The 24,263-nt window shown below is 47.8% G+C and overlaps 1 protein-coding gene across 5 annotated transcripts in view; it reads right to left on the bottom strand.

Annotated features, from left to right (window-relative positions):
* Nucleotides 1-20,088, bottom strand: part of ARHGAP44 (Rho GTPase activating protein 44) — a 183,404-nt gene extending 163,316 nt beyond the window's left edge. For 2 of the 5 annotated variants that reach the window (XM_023244132.2, XR_002738128.2), the window contains exon 1: nucleotides 19,694-20,088. In XM_023244132.2, the coding sequence (XP_023099900.1) occupies nucleotides 19,694-19,746 (53 nt within the window). In that variant the 5' untranslated portion in view covers nucleotides 19,747-20,088. The remainder of the gene's footprint in view (nucleotides 1-19,693) is intronic. The other 3 variants (XM_023244136.2, XM_023244131.2, XM_023244134.2) reach the window with 2 other exon arrangements.
* Between the last annotated feature and the right edge of the window lie 4,175 nt (nucleotides 20,089-24,263).

The raw sequence follows: 24,263 nt of genomic DNA, 5'->3' as shown, positions 1-24,263 counted from the left end.
GCCTCTGAAACAGTGAGAGAATCCTGTGGGGTTGTTTTAAGCCACTCGCTTCATGCTAATGTGTTACAGAAGCTGCAGGAAACTAACACAGTGGGTGGAGAAAGGCTTTCCCCTCCGGGTAACACTCCACCTTAAAACAGGCTCTTCTTACCCCATTTCCAAGCTTCAGTTCTACCCGCCTGCTGCTGATCCCCAGCTCCATCACCCCCCCAGACCTCTCTCCCAAGCTCCAGCCCCTCATCCCCGCTGCCTACTGACTCCCACGTGCCTTTCTCCCAGGCTCCTTCTCAGTGACTGGCACCCACATCCACTTTGCCCAAACCCAGACCTCAGCAGCTTTCTCTCCTGCTGCCCCCCCAAGTCCTACCAAGGTCCCCTGACTCAACGTCTTAAATATCTCTGGAAGCTCTGCAGCTCTTGCCTCGTCACGCCCACAGATCTGATCCAGACCCTCATTGTCTCAACTGGATTGCCAGCTAGTCTCCTAATCAGCAGTATCATCTCCTAGCTGGTCTCTCCGCGCCAGGCTTGCTCCTCTCCATTCAGTTCTCCACTCTGCACCCAGACCGGTCATTCTAAAACCCAAATCTGACCTTGCGACTCCTCTGTTCAAAGGAGTAACAGCAGTATCTTACACCTACTGAGGGTTCGCTCTGTCCCAGACACTATTTTAAGTACTAGATTGTATTAACTCATTTAAAACAATATCATAGGGGCGCCTGCGTGGCTTAGTCGGTTAAGCATCCAACTTTGGCTCAGGTCATGATCTCGTAGTTCGTGGGTTCAAGCCCTGCGTTGGGCTCTGTGCTGACAGCTCAGAGCCTGGAGCCTGCTTTGGATTCTGTGTGTCCCTCTTTCTCTGTCCCTCCCCTGCTCACACACTTTCTCTCTCTTTCAAAACTAAACGAACATTAAAAAAAGAAAAAGAAAAAGAATCCAAATCTACTGAATCATGTCTTACAAGTAGGGTCACTAGAAAGTTTGCCCAGGTTTATACCTGCCGCTCTGGCCCTATGAATTCTGTAATCACTCTCAGGATGTCCTTGTTTGGGCAAGACGGTCATCCTATTTATAAGCCTCATCCCTACTCCCAGGGACATTCCTAACACAGAGAGCTTACTTTTACTTCCTTCAAGGAGCCGCACTCTATATCCCTTGGTGTTGATCCACATCATTTCCACTTGCCTTATCCTAAAAGTGTCTCTCCGTTCAGGAGGCAGCTTGCGGGACTTCCTCCCAAACCCCACTCCAGCCAAATCCAGTTATGTTTTCATTGTTACCATCAACAACTCACTTATCATCCAAGCGAATTGTGATGGCTTGTTGATTTGCTCTCCTAGCCCCGCTCATGCTTCTAGCAGAAGATCTGGCACATGTCAGGTACAGTGGGCACCAGACTCCCCTTTAGGAAGGAAGAACTTATTCCCTAGCTGCTAGAACACATCCAGATGACTACCCTCAGCTGTCTACCCCTTGGCATCGCTTTGGTTAAAGGTCTGTCTTCCAGGGAAGGCCCAATTCCAAGGTCTGATCAACACAGAGATGAGCTCAGTTTCTTCTCCCCAACTCAGGACAACTCTGAAGATACACCCAAGCTCCAGCAGGAAACAAGGAACCAGCTGAGGCCTTTGCTGGGACATCACAGCTTAACTTCTCTCTCTGCCTAGTCCTCCTCCTTTTTTAAAATTTTCTTTATGTTTATTTTTGAGAGAGAGCACAAGGGGGGAGGAGCAGAGAGAGAGGGAGGCACAGAATCTGAAGCAGGCTCCAGGCTCTGAGCTGTCAACTCAGAGCCCGACATGGGGCTGGAACCCACAAACCGCGAGATCATGACCTGAGCCACCCAGGAGCCCCATAGTTCTACTTCCTTTTAGTCCTTTCCATAGGTCCTGATGCTAAGAGCACTTCCTAATAAACATTCTGCATGTTATTTTCGGGATCTGGTTCCCAAGGACCCAATCAGTGACAGGTGCTCAATAGACATCTGTTGGATGAATGGTTTCTTCACTAAGTTGTCACATCTTACACCTTCCTCCTGGCATGAATGACTATGCAGTGGCATAGGTATGGGGTCACGGGTCATTACGGGTCATAGGTCTGAGCCCATATCTACTCTCTAGTCTTAATTAGAGAATCATACTTTCGGATTGAAGGCAACATGCTAGGAACCAATCCTAAAGCCGTGTCATATTTTTGCCAGTGTAATAAAATCTTGGGAGATCGTCAAGGCAAGATTACAAGCCCACAGCTACCCACTGAGCATGGGAAACCTTGATTGTGTGGCAATTAAAAGAAAAAAAAATCTGTCATGACTTCCTGTTTGAGCCATGCCTACAGCCTCATTACCACCACCTTGATGAGGACTGGCCCCCGCTGTTTGTGAAGCACCGTGGACAACAACACAGGGCACAGAGGAGTCAGCCCTGCTCCCTGTAGATAAAAAACCAACAGCAGAAGCAACCAGAGATCAAAGCAGGGTAACAAGAGGGATAAAGGAGGACAAGCACGGCACCGTGGACCCACAAAGGAAGGAGGTCAACACCGGCAAGAGGTGGATGTCAACTGAGCTACAAGAGCGTGAACGAGACAGGGTTGCCTGGGTGGTTCAGTTGGTTGAGCATCTGACTCCGGCTCAGGTCATGATCTCATGGCTCATGGGTTCGAGCCCCGCATTGGGCTCTGTGCTGACAGCTTAGAGACTGGAGCCCGTTTGGATTTTGTGTCTCCTTCTCTCTCTGCCCCTCCCCTGCTTGTGCGCTGTCTCCCTCTCAAAAATAAATAGACATTAAAATAAATGAATGAGTGGCGCCTGGGTGGCTCAGTCGGTTGAGCGTCCGGCTTCGGCTCAGGTCATGATCTCACAGTTTGTGAGTTCGAGCCCCGCGTCGGGCTCTGTGCTGACAGCTCAGAGCCTGGAGCCTGCTTCGAATTCTGTGTCTCCCTCTCTCTCTGCTCCTCCCCTGCTCGTGCTCTGTCTCTCTCTCTCCTTCAAAAATAAATAAAAACACTAAAAAAAATTTTTTTTAAATAAATGAATGAAGGAGCATGAAAGTGACAAACGGTTCGAGAGTCCCTTCCATATTCCAGATACTGTGCTGGGGCATCTCCAGGCCACCAGACTAAAAGATTACAATAGACCTACACAAAACAATACACCACGTTTTCTACATTGATATGAACCAGGGCTCTGGAATCCAAGAAAAACAGTTCTGATAAACAGAAAGGGGAGGAAAAGGCTGGATCAAAGGTAAAGATGTGGCCAAAGTAGGATTCAAACTTTACAGACAAACGTTCCCCGTGACAGCATTCAACAGACTCTAATTTAAGGCACAGACGTTCCACGGGAGATGGTTTCCATAGTCAAAATGGTGGGTTGAGCGAGCACCAGTGGGCACTTCTGTCCACCCAGAATGCTTTGCTCCTTCTCCCTTCTGAACAGAAGTCTGATTTTGTCCAGGTATCAGTCCCTCCCCGTGAAGGTCTCCAGATTTAGAACAAGCTTCCCCACCCCAACTCCAGAAAGGTTCTTAATGGCCCTAAGCCAGTCACCATAATCCTGCCTCCCCTGCCTGTGACTAGTTCAAAGACTCAGGCTGGAGAGGCGCCTGGGTGGCTCGGTTGGTTGGGCGTGAGACTTCAGCTCAGGTCATGATCTTACAGTTCGTGGGTTCGAGTCCTGCATCAGGCTCTGTGCTGACAGTTCAGAGCCTGGAGCCTGCCTTAGATACTGTGGCTCCCTCTCTCTCCCCCTCCCCGGCTCATGCTCTATCTCAAAAATAAACAAATATTAAAAAAAATAAAATAAAAAACAAAACAACAAAGACTTGGGCTAGAGCCCAGTCAGAATCCCTTCCCTCCGACATGGGTTAACGGTCAACAACAAAGCATGTTGTTTTTTTGTGTGTGTGTGTGTGTTTTTTTTTTTATTATTATTTATTTTTGGGACAGAGAGAGACAGAGCATGAACGGGGGAGGGGCAGAGAGAGAGGGAGACACAGAATCGGAAACAGGCTCCAGGCTCCGAGCCATCAGCCCAGAGCCTGATGCGGGGCTCGAACTCACGGACCGCGAGATCGTGACCTGGCTGAAGCCGGACGCTTAACCAACTGTGCCACCCAGGCGCCCCAAAGCATGTTGTTTTAATGGTCAATGGCAAACATGTGAGTGAATGGGCTCAGACTGGAGGAAAGGACTCTGATTCCATCACTGGAACCATGTGGGCTGTTCCTCTTAGCCCATGTGAGCTGCTCTAACAGAACACCATATAGACTGAGTGGCTTATAAACACCAGGAATGTATTTCTCGGTTCTGGAGGCTGAAGTCCAAGATCAAGGGGCCAGCTGATCCCATAAGGGTCCACTTTCTGGATCATCATGGTGCCTTTGTATTCTAACTCAGGGTGGAAGGGACAAAGGAGCTTTCTGGGGCCCCTTTTATAGGGGCGCTAATCCCATTCATAAGGCTCCACCCTCATGGCCTAATCACTTCCCAAAGGCCCCACCTCCCAATACCATCACCTCGGGGATCAGGAGTTCAAGGCAGGAGCTGTGGGGATTGTGGGAGAGGGGCGGATGCAGACATTCAGACCATAGCACCTCCCCTGCCTCCTGTTTGGTTTATGAGCAAGGAAGCAAAGACCTTCAGTTGTATTCTGACCAGGAAAAAGGCCAATCTGAGGAAGAGGCCGATGCAAAGCTGAAGGCACAGCAAAGGAAAATGGAAGGTAAGGCAGCAGGTCTCCTAATCACAAGGCATCTGGACTCTCCCGACCTCTGGACACCCTGTCACTTGAAATAAAGTTACCTGATTGTTTAAGCCACGCTGAATGGACATCTGCTGCTAAAATTCAAAGCATTCTAAGTGATACAAATGGCCAATGGTTGTCCTTACTGCAGGACTTCTCAAAGCCTTAAGTATAAATGTGGACCGTACATTTGTGAGATGAATCTGCAGTGGTCTGTCACTTTTCCTACGGTCCTAGCATCCCCCCCCCCCCGCCCCAACCCCAGAACAAAACCTGATAAAGAAGGAAAAGGACATTCTTCTGTCCATGAATTTAAAAATATAGTCTGGCCAGTGCTGCAGGAAGTCGGAGAGAGGAGATCGAAGGCAAGAATACAAACAGGAGGCTACCGCAAGAGTCAAGGGCGGAGACACAGACTATAATTAAGACTCGGAAATGAAAAAGAAGACATGGGTAAATTTAATTCAGTGACAGATTCAGAGTAACTGACTGGAGACGCAGGGGCGGAAGACGGTTTCTCTGAACACCAGGGGTCGTGTTCTCTAGATCATGGTAAGTTGGCAGACCTCTGGCACTCATGAAGACTACAGGACGGTCACCATCTTGCCATCATAAACGGCCATCACTCCTTCCTGGTCTTTTGAAAAAAAGCCTTTGATGTTCCTTTGGGGAACAGCCTCTGCCCACACTGCGGTCTTTGGACGTGAACTCCAGACAGCTTCCTACCCTCCCTCCCACTGCCCGGAAGGGATGGTCAGGTCACGTGATGCACACCAAACCAAGTGAACTCTGTTCTGTGACAGCATCACTGGAGGGATTCAATGACCAACAACAATTGGGAAGCAACCTTTCTGAAGGTGGCCTCTGAAGAGGCTGTCCTGTTGTCCTGCTCCAGGGGCACTACCAGGTCACTCCGATTCTGTGAACCACGCCCATCCTTCCCAATCTCCTCTTCTGCTTAGATTGGCCGGACTCCACTTCTGGGGCTGCAGCCAGAGAACCCCAAGCTGTCATGGGGAACCACCAGCTCCTTGGCCTCCCCGGTCATGCAGACCGAGTATCAAAATGTTCTGTGTCTTCAGAGCGAGCAACCGTGCAAGGCTACCGGCATATCGCTCCTAAGGGCAGACTATTTTATTCTATAAAATGAGATCTGACCTCATGTCCTTTCCAGAGCATAAAGATAAGAAGTTTCCCATGTTTGAAACCAAGGCTTGAGAGAACGTCAAACATATTTATTTAGACCTTCCAGGACCCTGAACTTAAAACATCGTTATGAGAAACTCCAGCTACATTTTACCTTTGCTCCCTTTTGAGCCCTGAGAGGGTTTTATATACATATACATCTATATCTATCTATTTTAAATATATTAATATATTTTATTACATAAATACAAACACATAAGTATATATTGAGTATATGAAGATAATATTGAATAATATTTAACATTTATTATTTAACAGTAACATTTAAATATATTTAAAGGGGCCCCCGGGTGGCTCAGTCAGTTGAGCATCCGACTTTGGCTCAGGTCATGATCTCACAGTTCATGAGTTCAAGCCCCATATCGGGCTCTCTGCCATCAGCACAGAGCCCGCTCCAGATCCTCTGTACCCCCTCTGTCTCTGCCCCTCCCATGCTTGTACTCTCTCTCTCTCAAAAAATAAACATTAGAACACATGTTTAAAGAACTTGGAACTCTTAAACAGAACAAGCAGCAAGAACCCAAATCACTCATAATCCTGCCCAGAGATAAATACCACACGCTAAGCCTTCCAGTCTTTCCCAATTTGCTTCCAGTCTTTTCTATGCAATTCTTTTCTAACCCTGTACAATCTCCTCTGTATGGACTTCTGTATCCTGTTTTCTTAAACATTTCTCTTGAGCCCTTCAATTCTTTTAAATGTTATGGAAACAGAGATTGTTAGAGTCATAGATGCCACAATGAATCAATCATTCCACTAATATTAGATGTGTTTTCCACCTTCTCCCCTACTGCACAGTCACTGAAGTACAGTCGTAAAGAACATCCGTGTCCCAGCCAGCGAGTCTGGGAGCAAATCTCGGCTGCCGCCCTTCGCAACGGCGCACCTGCTCTGAGGCTCGGGTAGAAAATGAGGAAACTCTACAACATACACCAGGGGTCGCGAGGATTCAGCCGGGCTGTCTGCAAAGCACCCTACGAGTGCGTGTCACGGGACACGCTCGGTAAAGAGCGGTCACGACAGTGACTCACGAGTGACGTTAGGTCTGCGATCACAACAACATGCACCAGGAGTCGGAGCTAAAAGTTCTGTCTGCTTCTCGTGTTCCTGTTTCTTAAGGTGTCTTTGCTTAATGTGCGATGCAGGAGTCTGTAAGGGCTTCTGCAGATATCTAAGATGCTTTCTTTCAACATCGTGCACAGAGCTAAAAAAATAAAATAAAACAAAACAAGATAAAATAAAATAATAAAATAAAATAAAAGTGAAATAAAATAAAATAAAAATAAATAAAATAAAATAAAATAAAAAATAAAATAAAATAAAACAAAACAAAATAAAACAAAATAAGATAAAATAATAAAATAAAATGAAATAAAATAAAAAATAAAATAAAATAAAAATATAAACAATAAAATAAATAAAATAAAATAAAACAAAATAAGATAAAATAATAAAGTAAAATGAAATAACAAAAAACAAAATAAAATAAAAATATAAAAAATAAAAATAAATAAAAATAAAATAAAAAATAAAATAAAATAAAACAAAACAAAATAAAAAATAAGATAAAATAAAATGAAATAAAATAAAATAAAAATCTAATAAAAAAATAAATAAATAAAATAAAACAGTCTCAAATGGTGCTCTCTTACCCTTTCTCTGAAACTGCAGTGAGGACGCACAGAGAAGAATTTTCTATTGGCAGACATTTCACTGTATGCTCTCTGTGGTTAAGGCTGCATGCACGATACCCATTACCTTAAATGAATGTGACATCTTTTAGTTTCATTCCACTCAAGAGCAGTTAATGAGCACTTGCAAACCCACCTAATCTGAAGTATCCACCGATGGGGAGAGCCGACCGGAGGAAGCATTTGCCTGTGCTTGACCTACTTAGGAACCCAGCTCCAGTCTGGCTCTGCCCTTTGTTTGGTCGGCCACTTCTAGCTTCCGTTCCCCACCTGTAAAACAGGGCTACAAAGAACACCCTCTTCATACAGACGTCGCAATGAGTCCATAAAAATAATGCCTATGAAGTACATAGCCTGGCTCTTGGCTACAGGTGACATAGCTGTGGCTTTTGTGGTTCTGCCCTTTCTGGGTCCATGAAGGCAGCCTTTGCCTGCCCCACTTCAAGTGAGGTGCGGCCAGGTGATTTACTTCGGCCAATGAAGTGTGAGTAGAAGTGACGCATGTCACTTCCAGAAGAAAACACGAGGAGCCATGTCATTTCCTGCCTCCGCCATCAGACAGGCAGGTGGGGAACAGAGCTATGGCAGCCTGGGTGCTTGGGAGGACTACGCCCAGCGCCTACCAGCCACCGAGACTTGAAGGGCTTCTGTTACAGCAGCATAACCTAGAACACTCTAAGTCATATGGTAACTGTAAGTCCTGATGGTTTTACATGAATGAGGCCATGAGTATTACTGGTGTTTCAAGATCATTTCACCTGTGGGACTAAACAGAAAAACTGGGTTTGATTTGGGACCGTAAGACAAATGGTTATGAAGTTCAGGCTGTAATTTTCAGGCACTCAGGCCTATAAATAAGATCCAAACAAGGGCCTCCCATCAAAAAGACTTGCAGCACAGCAAGGGTTAGTGGTAATACCCACAATTTATTGAGTGCTTTTTATTCCTCAGGGGTTACGCTAAGGGTATTATATTTGTTATCTTATTTAACCCTGGCAACAATCCCATAAAGTCGGTGACATTCCAGTGTGGCAAGATGAGAGGGAATTTCCGTTCTCCTCATTAATCTTTTCCCCATTGTAGGAAGGACTTAAAAAATACACACACACACACACACACACACACACACAAAACAAATCTTGGCATGAGTAATAGTAAGGGAATCATGACTGGGCATCAGTAAGGGAAAACTTGGTTACCCTAAAGATGCCCCCCTCTGATGGATCTGTTTCCTATAAAGGACCCTGACAATCTACAGCCACCCCCTCATGGTGGAGAGAAAGAATGACCTTCTCATGGGGGCACAATCGTGGAGGGGGGCAGGGCAGGCAGAGGGGACCGCGTGGAGCAGGGGAACACGCAGGACTTCAAAGACGGGCGGTGGGAGAGAAGAGAGATTGCACTTCTGGTTACGCAGCGGCGGTAGACGTCCCATCTCCTGTCATACCCCTGGGGGGACTTTGTGACAAGCTCTGCCCAATGAAATATGAGCATAGGTGCCATTTGTAAATGCCAGGCCCAGGCATTTAAGAGCAAGGATGGCATTTCTGCGCTCTCTCTTCACCTTCAGCGGTGACTGAAAGCCACGTGTTGAGATGGAGGAGGTGGGGTAGCGGGGGAGGGGGGGTGGGGGTGGGGGGAAGGGGGAAGGAATCAGACCGCATCCCGGAATCACACATGATGGGAAGCTGTCCTTGGAAGTCCCCAGACCCCCTTCACATTGCGCGTGAGCTTAAAATAACCTTTGGCTATATTTAGCCACTGAGGTGCCAGAAGTCACACGTGACCATAGCAGAGCCTGACCTACTGGAATACAACCCGGAGGACTAGAGACTAGTCAAAGAACACAATCAGCCCAAGGAAATCAAGAAGGAAAAAAATACTTTAAAAAGCAAAATTTATTACAAGCAGAAAAAAGAAAACACCAATCAAGAGCTAAAGAGAAAGACATTTTTTTTATTTAAAAAATTTTTTTTTTAATTTTTTAATGTTTTTATTTTTGAGACAGAGAGAGACAGAGCATGAGCAGGGGAGGGGCAGAGAGAGAGGGAGGCACAGAATCCAAAGCAGGCTCCAAGCTCCGAGCTGTCAGCAAGAGCCTGATGCGGGGCTCGAACTCAGACGGTGAGATCGTGACCTGAGCCGAGGTCGGACGCTTAAGCGACTGAGCCACCCAGGCACCCACAAAAACATTTTTTTGTACATTTATTTATTTTTGAGAGACAGAGAGAGACAAAGCACAAGTGGGGCAGGGGCAGAGAGAGAGAGGAGACACAGAATCCAAAGCAGGCTCCAGGCTCTGAGCTGTCAGCACAGAGCCTGACACAGGGCTTGAACTCACAAACCGTGAGATCAGGACATGAGCCTAGGTTGGACACTTAACCGACTGAGCCACCCAGGCGTCCCGAGAAAGAAATTTTTTTAAGAAAAGAATAGATTAAACCTAAGAGGTGATTCTACAGGATGTGGAGGAAAGCAAACCCTCTGGCAAAGCTAGTTAGATGAAAAAAAGAGAAAGAAATGCAAATTAGGATGATAAAGGAGATACAATTCTACACTCAGAAAAGATCCTATTAAATTTTAAAATCACAGTGAAATGAATGCCTTCCTACAAACTATGTTACTAAAAATGACCCAGGAAAAGACAGAAAACATCAATAGTCCAACGAAGAAATTGGGAAAACTGTCAAAGAACTATCTCCAAAAAATGTCCTGGAAAAGTTGTTTCCAACCTTCAAAGAACATGTAATTCCTTAACCTCACCACTGCACAGAAAAAGAATGCAGTGGGCAATTCATTGTACAATGTTATCAAAATTTGGCAGGGTTAGCCAAAGAAAAAAAACTCGATGCTCTCATTTATGAATAGTGAATGCCAAAACCCTAAAACAACAAATTAAATAAATTAAATCTACCAGTAAATTAAATGTAGTATTTGTAAAAAAAAAAAAAAAAAAAAAAAAAAAACAAATTAAAGTCCAATGAGAGTGACTGCAGGAAGGCACAGAAAGGTCAATATTAGAAAACAGTAGGGGGTCAAATTCATAAAACACAAGGTCCTCATGGGTAGGTACCCTGTCACTGGTGTATTCCCAGTGAAAAGAATGAAAACAATGTCTGGGACACAGTAAGTGCTCAATAAATATTTACAGCATAAATTATCAAGTGAATACATTAGTTAAAAGGGAAAAGATATGATGATCTTTAAAGACCCTGAGAATATAGTTAATCAAATTTAACTTTGGCACCAAAGAAAAACCCAAAGTAACATCATAAAATCATGTAATAGGTAATGTGATTGAAAAACAAGATCTCTTGAACCAGCTGTCATGCATTTCCAAGGAAGACAGTAAGGAGATGTGGAAGCCCACTTACTGCCCCAGTATCTTAACACTCTTCTAGAAGTCCTAGACAATGCAATTACACAAAAAAATAAAATAAATATGAATACTGGAGAAGAAGAGGCAAAATTATTATTTGCAGAAAATATGCATGTCTACCTAGAAAGTTCAATAGCCTCAATTTTTGTAAAAAGTGTTTAAAAGCGGGGTGCCTGGGGGCACCTGGGTGGCTCAGTCGGTTAAGTGTCTGACTTGGGCTCAGGTCATGATCTCACGGCATGTGGGTTTGAGCCCCATGTCAGGTTCTGTGCTGAGAAATCAGAGGCTGGAGCCTGCTTGGATTCTGTGTCTCCCTCTCTCTCTGACCCTCCCCCACTCACGTGTGTGTGTGTGTGTGTGTGTGTGCGCGCGTGCGCGCGCGCGCACTCTCTCTCTTAAAAGTAAATAAACATTAAATAAATAAATAAAATTTAAAAAGTGGGGCACCTGGGTGGCTCAGTTGGTTAAGCATCCGACTCTTGATCTGGGCTCATGTCATGATCTCATGGTTGGTGAGACCAAGCCCCACATCGGGCTCCGTGCTGTCAGCTCGCTCGCGCTCGCTCTCTCTCTCTCTCTCTCTCTCTCTCCCTCCCCCCCCACTTGCTCACACCTTCTCTCAAGATAAACTTAAAAGTATTTAAAAATAATGAGATATGTTTATGACGGTGGTGGTTACGCTAATTACAAAAAAAAAAATCAGTAACTTTTTTACTCTCCACCAAAAAAGAGGAAAAAAATAGACCTTAACAAAAGATTCCCGGCATTAAGTCAAGAGTAATGACAATGACAAATTACCTAAAAACAAAAGCAAAATTCTGCAGGACTTAAACGAACAAAACTATTTCATAGGATCATAAAGAGACTTGAACAGGCGTATCCTATTTCCAGATAGGAAGAATTCGCATCATACTCACTGGTGTAAAACTGTCAGTCTCCCCCATCTTAATAAAAAACGCTGAGAAAAAAAAAACAAACAGACAAGCAAAGTCAGGGAAATATAAGCAATTCTATTTTATAAGGGAGTAATTGGTAGATTAGCTGAGGTGAAGGCACCACAAGACAAGCAAAGCTGTTGAGGTGTTTTTCTTTTTTAATGTTTATATATTTTTGAGAGACAGAGACAGAGCATAAGCGGGGGAGGGGCAGAGAGAGAGGGAGACACCGAATCTGAAGCCGGCTCCAGGCTCCGAGCTGTCAGCACAGAGCCTGACGCAGGGCTTGAACCCAGGAACCACGAGATCGTGACCTGAGCCGAAGTCGGATGCTTAAGCGACTGAGCCACCCAGGTGCCCCAAAGCTGTTGATTTCTAAATGCCAAACCGAGGAGTTGCCCTGGATGAAGCTGAGATTTGGGAACCAGACCAACTCCATAGCTCTTCCCACCCAAAGCATGGGACAGCAACCCACAGCTGCTCCCCTGGGCAGGTGAGGCTATCTTTCATTCCTGCCAACTGACAGGTAAAGAGAACAAATTAGAAAGCCTAGAAATAGATCCAAGTAGATGAAATTTTTTAGTACACGATGACATTTCAATACAGTGGGATTGAATTACATTATTCACATTATTCATTTTGATAGTAGGGTAACTACTTACTTTAAAAAAAAAACAACTAAATATGACACCTAAGTCATGTCATGCACCAAAATTAATGACTGATGAATTTAAAATCTGATGGTAGGGGCCCCTGGGTGACTCAGTAGGTTAAGCGTCCGACTTCGGCTCGGGTCATGATCTCGCGGTCTGTGAGTTCCAGCCCTGCGTCGGGCTCTGCGCTGACAGCTGAGAACCCGGAGCCTGCTTCAGATTCTGTGTCTCCCTCTCTCTCTGCCCCTCCCCTGCTTGCACTCTGTCTCTCTCTCAAAAATAAATAAACATTGAAAAAAATTTTTTAAATAATAAAATCTGATGGTAAAATTAAATTATGTAAACGGCAATGAAAATGTAGAAATATTTGTCATCTCAGGCTGGGAAAAACATCCCTCAGCATAATATTTAAGCACAAACCGTAAATTGATAGACTTAAGATCACAAAATACTACAAAAGACATCAAACAAAATACACAAGGCCAAAAAAACTATAGGGGTATACGTGTGGCATATGACAAAGCACATACATGCTTAATATGTTAAAAATTACCCAAAAAATAAAAAAAAAAAAACAGTTATGACGTGACTTAAGAAAAATGGGGCAAAGACCTATGCAGGCAATTCAGAAAAGGTGAGAAATATCGAGTCAACTTAAACAAATGCTCTATCTCACTGAAGTTAAAAGAGAAGCAAAGAGGGCTAGGGAGAAGAGATTGGCAATTCTACCGAGAATGTACGTATAATACGCGTGTATGTTTTTATATATAAAATATATATTCATGTGGTCTTAAAAACTCACATACGCTTTCACCCAGAAATTTCCCTTCTAAGGCTTTATCCTAGGAAAGTGAACCAGTGAAAAGTATTTGCTATGTGATGAGCAAAAGGAAATTGGTTGACCATAATAGAATATTACATACCCTTGAAAAATTATACTGTAGTTTGTTGACACGAGATGATATTCAAGATGTAATACACGGGGGGGGCGGGGAGAAGCAGGTTGCAAAACAGTGTATACGCCATATGATCTCTAGCTCTTTTTTATTTATTTATTTTTTTTTTCAACATGTATTTATTTTTGGGACAGAGAGAGACAGAGCATGAACGGGGGAGGGGCAGAGAGAGAGGGAGACACAGAATCAGAAATAGGCTCCAGGCTCTGAGCCATTAGCCCAGAGCCCGACGTGGGGCTCGAACTCCCGGACCGCGAGATCGTGACCTGGCTGAAGTCGGACGCTTAACCGACTGTGCCACCCAGGCGCCCCATCTATCTCTTTTTTAAGAACATATATTTGCCTATTAAAAACTTAGAAAATTATATCCAAAATATTAAATGTAGTCCCCAGGTAGTGAGATTACTGACCACTGTTTTGTTTTACGTTTTGCCCATCTATAAGTTTATAACTTTCCTACCATAAACAAATAGCATTTATATAACCAAAAAGAAAGTTAAAAAAAGTAAATTGAATTCTGTGGGAAAATAAACATTTACTCTAAAAATAAACTCTAAAGTTGGAAACCGAAAGCAAAAACATCTGCTTCCCGGACAGAAAGGATAGTTTTAAATTGCTAGATGGCCACATGTTTCCCAGAGCCAGTGGGGTTCCGGGTACCAGCTTCCTCCGATGCCCAGCGCCCCACAGGAGAGCCCCTTTCTCTCCTGCCTACACCTGACACTGAGCGCAAGCACGATTTCATTACTGGCTGTCGTTATCAATATAGCCTTTGAAATGAACTGTTCTGGGTTATCAATGAGAGGGATTGCCTACTAATCCCCTCCAAAAAGAACAACCATAAATTACCGCTTTATTCACAGGGCTACTGACCCACTTTTCCTAGAGGGGGAAAAAAAAAAAAGTGGTCCCTATCACCCATCGTGAAAACCACTAATGAATATTGACATATTTCTTCGGCGGAGGTAAAGCGGGAAGGAAAGTCATTAATTGCCGGTGAACAGTCCCTCACAATGACTTGCAGGTCTGGGATAACAGCATCCTCCAGGAAACCCAGGCAGCCTCACACAGACTGCCGAGAACAGCCCGGCAGAAGGCTGAGAGGCAGCAGATCTGCACAGTAAGGAGCTCAGAAGACACGGGCAGAGAATATTCCTTCCAGATTTGCTAGCGTGCTCTGCAAGTGGGGAGTACGTTCTGTTATCTCGCATATGCACACCAGAGCAGGTGGCAAGGCATGGGCTTCCACGGAACTCCGACGGACAACTTTGCTCTGAGACCGAATCAATGCGCACGGTGCTCCTTGCGGGGACAAGTTTGGGTCTGCCCGACCCTGCTGGGTTAGCAGGAAGACGCGGCAGGGCCTGCGTCCATCTACCGGGTCCAACTCACAGGAAATCATAGGTGGGGAATGGAGCGGTCTGGTGACTAATTTAGAATGGCTTCTGACTTTCTCCCTGATGTCCTATTGATCGGGTCACGGCTCTCAGGAGGCCTGCTGATGGGCAAGGCGGTGTCTCAAAGAGAAACCTTCAAGGAAAAGATCCTCACTGGCTTGGCTGTTTTTGACCTAGAGGCTCTCTCTGCATCCTCAGCATCTATCTGGGTACCAGTGGCTGCTGCAGTCATATTCTGAGAGCTGCACAGCGGCAAAGAGACTCAGCCAAGCCGTGCACCAGAAACCAAGTCCACTCGGGGCTGCGTGCCGAGCAGTCTAGAAACGGAAAAGTGGGGCTCTGTAGACAAAGCTCTGTCTTCCCCTCCCAGCTCATAGCCTCCCAAACCGAATAAGCCAACCCGACAGCCCTGAACTTCCAAGCCTCCCTCCCAACACTTCCTAGCCCCTCGCCTACTCTCAGTCACCGTGAACGCCACCCGTCAATGCACCACGCACAGGAGCACAGCCCCCATTCGTTGCCACCACTGGACAATGGCTGTCAAAATCTAAGAATCCCTTCATGCTTCTTAGGACAATGAACCTCATCAACCATTTGCCCAGCGCTGGATGTGAGCCAGCCTCCCTTCGCCCTTCTCACAGTTCTGAGCTGGGCGCCACTGGGACCCTCACGGTGCAGACCGGAGGCGGAAGAGGTGGGGGGAAATTTCCTCCTCCCCAGATCAAGGTGCCGGTTTTACTCCCATCGTCTCTCGCTGCGGGTGCGTCTCTAAATTCCCGCTCACGGCTTTATTCCTCCTGACACAAACCAGCACCACCTCCAAGAAAAATGCTCGATGCCGTTCAGGGTGCCTCTCACCCCAGCAGCCAACAGATGCTCTCGAAGGTACAAACTGGCGTATAAATCAGGCAAGAACGAACTCTCCCCCTTAAACCTTGTTCTGTCTTTCCAAAGCCCAGCAGCGATGCTGTACCCAGTCTTCAAGGCACCCACTCCATCACACTTCCCCGGCCACGACACCTGGACCTTTTGCTCGCTCATTGATCCGGTTCTCAAAGAATTTTGGAGAACCTACTACCTGCTAGGCATTAGGGTCCCTGCCCACAACGAACTTGAAGTCTAGAGGGAAAAATAAACGAGCAAAGATAAAAACTGCGATACGATGTCACCACAGCATGCCTTTAGAATACAGATTCCAAGGGGTGCCTGGGTGGCTCAGTCGGTTAAGCGACCGACTTGGGCTCAGGTCGTGATCTGACAGTTCTTGAGTTTGAGCCCCGCATTGGGCTCTGTGCTGATGGCTCGGAGCCTGGAGCCTGCTTCTGATTCTCTCTCTCTGCCCCTCCCTGCTTGTGTGCTCTCTCTCTCTCGAAAATAAACATTTTTAAAAAAATACAGATTCCAAGAGGACAGAGATCTTGTTTACTCCACACTCTAAGGTTTCCTGAACCACAGCAGGGCCCGGCACTTAGCAGACACTCAATACACATTTACGGAGGGAAGAAAGAAGTGAGTGAATGTATGAGCGCATGCCGTAGTGCAGGTAACCCAGTAATGGCCGCAGCATTTGCCCAAAGATGCTTGTAGCTACACTTCACTTGGCATGTCCTAGTGCTGAGCGCAGTGTCAGGCCCACGGGGGTCCAGGCTTGCGGGGCCAGGGAAGGCTTCCCAAAGGACGGAGGAGGGAAAGCAAGGCACTGAAAGGAGAAAATTCAAAGCAGAAAGAACCCATGCAGAAACGAAACAAGCAGCTGCGGGAAGAGACGACGCTCTTCCCGGTTAAATGCGATCGGTGGATTTTATAAATTCTTCACAGTTGCTGATGCCCTCTGCGCTCAGGCGCGAGCACTTCGAGAGAAAATACTAGCAACCACAGAGGACGTTTAAGTACGGCAACTCCTAAGTCGCGAAGGAGACTCACCCGGTCCCTAACTCTTGTGTGTTCAGAAGCTCTCCAGAACCCGTAATTTTATGGAAGGCGAAGGGGGTAAAGAGCCGCGAGGAGGAATAACCCTCAAACTTGTGGCTGGTCTTCCCTCAAACACAGGAAAGCCGTCTCTTCCCAGACACGCAAGGGCGAGAAGCCAGCGTCTCCACCAGAGCAACTGCATAAATCGATCCACCAATTCCAAACATTCAGTCCTGTGGCTTCTACAGACTCCAGAAATTAAGAAGCGGTGTTAGGATCCCGCACCTCGCTGCTTTCTCAAGAAGACAAAGTAAATGCCGCCTCTTTGAGTTATCGGGGTGGACCCTACGGTACACGGTTTTCATCTTGTCAATACAGTGAACGAAGATCGGGCTCAACAGAACAAGCATGGGAAGACAGAGAGGAATCAAGTCGGTAAGGGCCGATAGGCCCCTGGAAAGATCTGCGATGCTAATGCCGTGAGATGCCACTGGAAACTCTTAAACAGTCAAGCGTCACGAACTGACTTTGGCTTTAAAAAGTTCACTCTAAATGTCACCAAAAGGGGGGGCGCCTGGGTGGCTCAGTCGGTTAAGCATCCCACTCTTGAGCTCCGCTCAGGTCATGATCTCAACATCCGAGGGAGAGCCTTTCGGCGCAGAGCCCGCCTGGTATTCTCTCTCCCCCTCTCCCACTGCTCCTTCCTCACTCTGCTCGCTCTCTCAAAGTGAACTTAAAAATAAATAAAAATGAATGTCACCAAAAGGGATACCCATCAGTGAGACACAGTGGTGGACCGGCCTTCACTTTCCCTGGTGCGTAACATAGCGGGTGCCATCTGACAGACAGACAGCGTTCATTCGCACGCCGGGATCCACCAAAGTCCCAACAGACGGGTGGAAAGTACCTCTCGGTGACCAGCTGCTTGGACTTCCGAGAATGCGCTTTCTTTAAGTAAGATCACTCACCGGTTCTGAAACCCAACTCCCCGCGTTCCTTTGTCATTCCCTCTGTGGATGAGGGTTAAAAAAAAAAAAAAAGGTTTTATGCCTAAGGTTCACAAATCTTACCACCACTCTGAGACAAGTCCTGCAAAGAGGCAGAAGAGATGAATGGTTGGTTTCCAGGGCTCCAGGGAGGAAGCCCCAACACCTTGCTTACATTCCCATTCGAGCCCTGAGCTGAAACCCCAACACCAAGGGAGTCGAGCAATCCGAGTCTACGGCCAGGAGCCTCCTGATCGCTTAGGTGGTCTGTCGGGATGCCTGATGCCAGCCCACAGAGGGAGGCAGAAATCAAGATATCAAAGACAGGTCAGCTGGACTATCATTTGCTCAACGACCTATACGGGAAAACACGGTCTCAGTGTCCAACATATCAAAAGGCAGCCCACGTGAGGCTATATCTGTGGCGATACCATGCCAGAAATCTGGGCTAATCTGACTCTGCTATTCATAAATTCCCCCTCATGTTAAAGCACATGTGTTTGGGAAAGGGAAATGAATCCAAGGCAATTTTAGACATTGTTACTTGGAAACCATCTGGAGTCCCTGAAAGCGTAAGAAGCCACCGCATCCCCTGCCCTCAGATGCCCACCGTAATTGGGGCAGTATGCTCGCCTGGGAGTTTAGGGTCCCCTCTTGCCCAGGGATACCCCCACCCCCACCCTACCAGACGCCAGTTCAGGCTCCACTTCCCACCCAAGAAAGGTATTTGGTTTCCCGGTAAACCTAGTGGAGAGCCCTCGATGTGTTTGCACTTGAACTGCACCCAAGGCTGGGTTCTCTGCTTTCCACTTGGCTTTACGGCTGCACACCTGAATTCCTGTGCCACGGCGGCCAGGACGAGGTCCACGAAACCCCCCCTCGGCCTCACAACCCCCGTGCTCACAGCACGTCTAGCTTTGGAAGAGACCCACCAGAATCCTTATGTAACGGTTAATAGATGTTGGCACCCTGCAGAGCGGCTCCTGGAGACACTAGCCCAGATGTAGCCCATTTCACCGCGATGACAGCAGGCTGGGTCCTGCAGCTTTCTCCGGCCTGGCTCTCCCCGACTGTAGGGCCTCTCGGTTCCCCTCCCCTACCTGGCCTGACCCCCTGCTTATCTCATCTTCCAGAGGAGTTGGACCTCCCTTTCTGCAGCCTCCCTCCCTCCACTGAAATCGGTCTTAGGACCCAGCCCACAGCAGCGCCATTCCAGCAGCACCTTCCCTGCCCCCCTCTCCCCTCACCCCTCCGGAGCCCCGTCTCCAACACCTATCGCCTTAAGAAACCCGGCCGATAAAGAGATCCAGAATCTCGTACGGTCATAGTCCCAGAAAACAAACGCGGCAGGAGGGGCGGGCTCAAGCTCTGCCAAGCCGAAGACCAGGCCCCACACTTGCCCTGGACCCCCGAGAAGCCTGAACTCGGCGCAGGGGAGGGAATCTTCGGAGAAGCCACTGCGGGTCGGCTGCCTCCAGCACAATCAAAGCAAACACCTGTTTCCAGGAAGCCAGGCGGCCAGGGGCGAAGGAGGGAGTCCCGGGGAAAGGCAGGGAGGACGGGGTGAAGGGGCAGCTGGGGACGCAGGTAAAGGATGCGTCACACCTCGCGCTTGGCAACCGGAGCCGGGGCGCAGCGGGCAGAGCCCCCGAAGGGCTCCGGGGGCGGGGAAGTTCCGAGAGGAGGGGTCGCGCCCGCGAGCGGTCCCGCAGGGGCCGGAGCAGGGGGAAGGCGCGGCGGGGAGCGGAGGGAGCGAGGTCGCCAGGCCGGGCGGGCTCCATCACCTGCGCGCCCCGGCGGCTGCAGCCTCGCGGGCGCGCACCGGGGGAACCTACCTGCCCACCGTCTGGTTGGCCAGCTGGCGCATGCGATTGAACTGCTTCTTCATCGTGGCCCCGCTGCCGCGCTGGCCGGGGAGCTGGGGCGAGGACGGAGCAGCCCGGAGCCCGCCGCAGGTTACATGGCTCCCGCGCGGAGCCTCCCGGGCGACGGCGGCGGCACTGCGGAGCCTCCGGGAGCCGTCTGGCCCGCGCGCGGCTGCCTCCCCAGGGCACCGCCGCCTACTCCTCCGCCCGCCGCGGCGCCCGCTGCCGCATCCTCCTCACGCGCGCCGCCGCGCCTGCATGCTGACGCCCGCGGCCGCCCTCGGCGCCCGCCAGGTCCGCCCGGCCGCCTGCCCCCCAGCCCCTCTCCGGCGCGGGGACCCGGGAGGCTCCGCAGGCTCCTGGCCGGCTGGCCGGGTGGTCCCCGCTGCGCCTGTGCGGCGGGCGCCGTGCATTCTGGGACTTGTAGTCCTGCCCCCGCTGCCCACCTTGCCGCGTGCAAAGTTTTGCAAGGACGGAGGCGCGCGGAGGTGGAGGCCGGTCACGTCGCCGGGCGGGGTCCGGGAGAGGGGGGGGCGGGGGGGATGGGGTTGCGCTGTGGCACTCCAGGAAGGGAAAGGTTTCGCGGCTTTAAAAATAGCAAAAGTGGAACCAGGACTCCAACAGCAGATAAGGAAAGCGAGCATCTGCCTTTCATTGTATTCTAAGTGAATGTGAGGCATTGCTGTTTTGAATTCACGGGAAGAAGATTTAGGCCGGCGGGTACGTGGCTCATAATATTGCGTCAGGCCACCTGGTAGTTGTTGAGGTGCACAATTAAGCTTGGGGCCCGGGGCTCGGCCCTGCAGGGCAGGCGTCACAGAAGTTTCATCCTTGATTTTCACCATACCCAGTAAGTAACCAGAAGCCCAGATAGAGGAAGGGTAGGATCATCGCAGCATCGTGTCTACGCAAGCGGCTTGACTGGGGCGACTTCCTTGCGTGGCTTACATCCCAGTGTCGTAGCTGTTCCCATTTCCCTTCCACCTCCAGGGGACCAAGGGGCAACAGCTGTGGCAGGCCGGGAGGGTGCTCCACAACAGTTCTCCATTAGGATCAGTTGACTCTTTGAAAAGGGATTGGGACTTTCTGCAGGCTCCGTGCTTCAGAACAGATAGGTGATTCCAAATAGGTTTTTCTCATCACCTGTCAAGTAAGAATAGTATTGTTGGCTGGTAGGGGCTTTGGATCAGACACGAGTTCGTATGTTAGAATTCCAAAACCCAATTATATAACCTTTGGAAAAAATTACATAACCTCTCTAAGCCGCCGTGTTCTCCTCTCTAATAGACCTTTAATATTGCCCAGCAGATAAGCAAAGATAACTATCTGCTAAATTACCAATAATTAACTAACATATAAATTTCTATGTCATACATTCGTTGCCTACAACTATGATTATACTTTGCACAATAGAGCAAAATGCTCTTCCGAAATAGAATGACGAATCTCATCAATGAGAGAACTTCTTTGAGATGGCATATTTTGCATACGTTGATTATAGATGCAAGATGGCCTAAATATGGTTCTACGTGTCTTGCTGGGCAGCTGAACAAAAGATGGTTTGAGGCAAGTCTTGGCTGAATGAACATGAAATCTTTAATTAATTGTGAATTTAGCCTCCTCTTATTAGGTCAGGCAACTCCAGCCAATTAATAAGGGAAGGCATGATTTGCTCTTAACCAACTGTGCTCTGCTTATAAAGTCAATATAGTTTTTATAGAAACTGCAATTATTTCCACTTTGTGATATTTTTAAAAGCCAGGGGGTAGCCTGGTTTTTATATGTAGACATAACAGAGAGGCATTAAGGTCACTGTATGACTTTTTTTTTTTAAAGTGTTTTATTTATTTTGAGAGAGACAGAGACAGTGCACGTGGGGGAGGGGCAGAGAGAATCCCAAGCAGCCTCCACACTGCCATCCCAGAGCCCGATGCGGGGCTCGAACCCATGAAGACGTGAGATCGTGACCTGAGCCAAAACCAAGCGTCCAGCGCTTAGCCGACTGAGCCACCCAGGTGCCCCCACTGTATGACTTTTAGCAACGCTATCTCTGCTAACATCTAGAACTGCAATGTCCGATAAATGCAGTCGCCATCAACTGCATTTGGGTATTGAAATTTAAGTTAATTAAAATTAAATGAAATTAAAAATTTAGCTCCTCAGGGGCACCTGGGTGGCTCAGTCGGTTAAGCGTCTGACTTCGGCCCAGGTCATGATCTCGCAGTTCGTGAGTTCCAGCCCCGCGTGGGGCTCTGTGCTGTCAGCAGGGAGCCTACTTGGGATCCTCTGTCCTCCCCCTCTTTCTGGCCCTCCCCCATTTGCTCTGTCTCTCTCTCTCAAAACTAAACATTAAAAATTGAGCTCCTCAGGGGCGCCTGGGTGGCTCAGTCGGTTAAGTGTCCGACTTCGGCTCAGGTCACGATCTCGCGGTCCGTGGGTTCGAGCCCCGCGTCGGGCTCTGTGCTGACGGCTCGGAGCCTGGAGCCTGTTTCCGATTCTGTGTCTCCCTCTCTCTCTGCCCCTCCCCCGTTCATGCTCTGTCTCTCTCTGTCTCAAAAATAAATAAACGTTAAAAAAAAAATTGAACTCCTCAGTCCTTCTAGCCACATTGTGAGTGCCCAATAACCACATGGGCTATACTGGACAGTGCAGATATAGAACATTCCTATCATCTCAGAAAGTTCTATTGGACATCCCTAGTATCAGAGAACTCCGGTAGACAATTCCAATATCACGCCAGTCTCGGTCTTCAAGCTGGAGATACTTCCATTCGAAAAGGGAACTTTCTACTTCTCCACAGACACAGCCTACCCTGCTAGCGTGCATTTTATTAACTGATGGCCTCTTCACATATTTCCTGTTCTCCCATGTGGTTCTCCTCCATTTGGGAAGCAGCTCGTGTTTTTCTGCTTCCTACCCAGGGAAGGGACGGCAGTGCGGAATAAAAAAGAGAAAGGGGGGGTATCAGGTCTCCTCATCTGATCTTTCAAAGCACGCTTCAGAAACACACGTGAGAATAGACTTTCTAAAGAAAAGCGTTTTGAGTTTGAAGAATACAGGCATTGGAACTTTAGTGGTCTGTACCAAATATGGTACAGTTTGAAGAACACACTATCCTGCTTCTTCTAGATAAAGTACGCGCTGGCTCTGAGGTGTTGAAGATGACGATAGGGCCGTAGAAGGGGACGGAGGGAGAGGAAAAGTAGGTGATGCTCGGACAGATTTGATTGTTGTTCAAATTTTCATTGCCTGTACCTATGAAGGGGGATTATATTTGACCTTCCCAGGGAGGTCAAGATTGAAAGTAAATAAACATTTTTTTAAAGGCAGGGGGCACCTGGGTGGCTCAGTCAGTTAAGTGTCGGACTTCAGCTCGGGTCATGATCTCATGGTTCATGAGTTCGAGCCCTGTGTCGGGCTCTGTGCTGACAGCTCGGAGCCCGGAGCCTGCTTGGGATTCTGTGTCTCCCCCTCTCTCTGCCCCACCCCCGCTTGCATACTCTCTCTCTCCCTCTCTCAAAAATAAATAAACATTAAAAAAATATCGATCATGAAATTCTCTTTGGACATAAAATATGCATGGAGTGATTTACGCCACTTCTGAGCAGATTTGTAAGAGTTGTTTTGTAATCCCCGACTCCTCCTTTTTTCACTCTGCTGGAAGACCAGCTATGACCCAGTTAAGGGCTGCTGTGGATCAGAGTCCTAGCCAGCTGGCTGGAGTGAAAAATAATACCTGTTTTGTAAGTTACAGGGTCTGGGGATCATTTGTTACTGCAGCACAATCCAGCCTAAGCTGACTGCTACAGATGGTATCTCTAAGGAAGATTACTTGTTCCTGGCTCCTTCCTGTGGTCACAAAAAACTTCAGAGGGGTGCTGGCAGGTTGGAGGCAGCTATATCACAGAGGGGGAGTGCACCTTCTACGCACCACTTCTAGGTGAACCTAGCAGTGGCTAAATTCACGGAGACCCTGTGCCTTTTAAGGCAGAGGAGCAGTAAAGATGTCTACATAGAGTGCCTGGGTACCCAAACCACAGTCCTGTGGTGGCAGCAGAGTTCTCTGCACCAAGCCACGTGCAACGATTTGTTCAATGTATGCTGCGAGGGTGTACAAAAGTACCCGAAGGTGCTGGGTGTTTCTGCCATTGGGATCGAAGATGACAAGAAGGCTGCGATGGCCGAGATGTGAAGGACAGAAGCCCTGAATGATCTGACATTAAATTCAAAAAATAGACCAAAAAATCGAAACTAAGAATAGACTTAAAATTAAGTTCATTTGCAGGAGGAGGGGGCAAGGGGCAGGGAGGAAGAAGAAAAGTAGAGGAGGAGGAGGAGAAAGAAGAAATGAGATTCTGTTACTTACATGCTCAACTTTGATCTATGGAAGGATTCCACTTCCTGCTTCATATTGACTTTAAGTTCGGTCACATGACTTGCTTTGCCCAACCACATACGGGCTTCTCACTTGCTTCAACAATGTTGTAGTACTATTTAACTGAGATACGTTTTCTTTGAAATCTGACATGCCACTTAGGAG

The sequence above is a fragment of the Felis catus genome, chromosome E1 (genome assembly GCF_018350175.1).
Source record: "Felis catus isolate Fca126 chromosome E1, F.catus_Fca126_mat1.0, whole genome shotgun sequence".
Classification (NCBI taxonomy): Eukaryota; Metazoa; Chordata; class Mammalia; order Carnivora; family Felidae; genus Felis; species Felis catus.
This window is presented reverse-complemented; position numbering and strand designations above follow the sequence as displayed.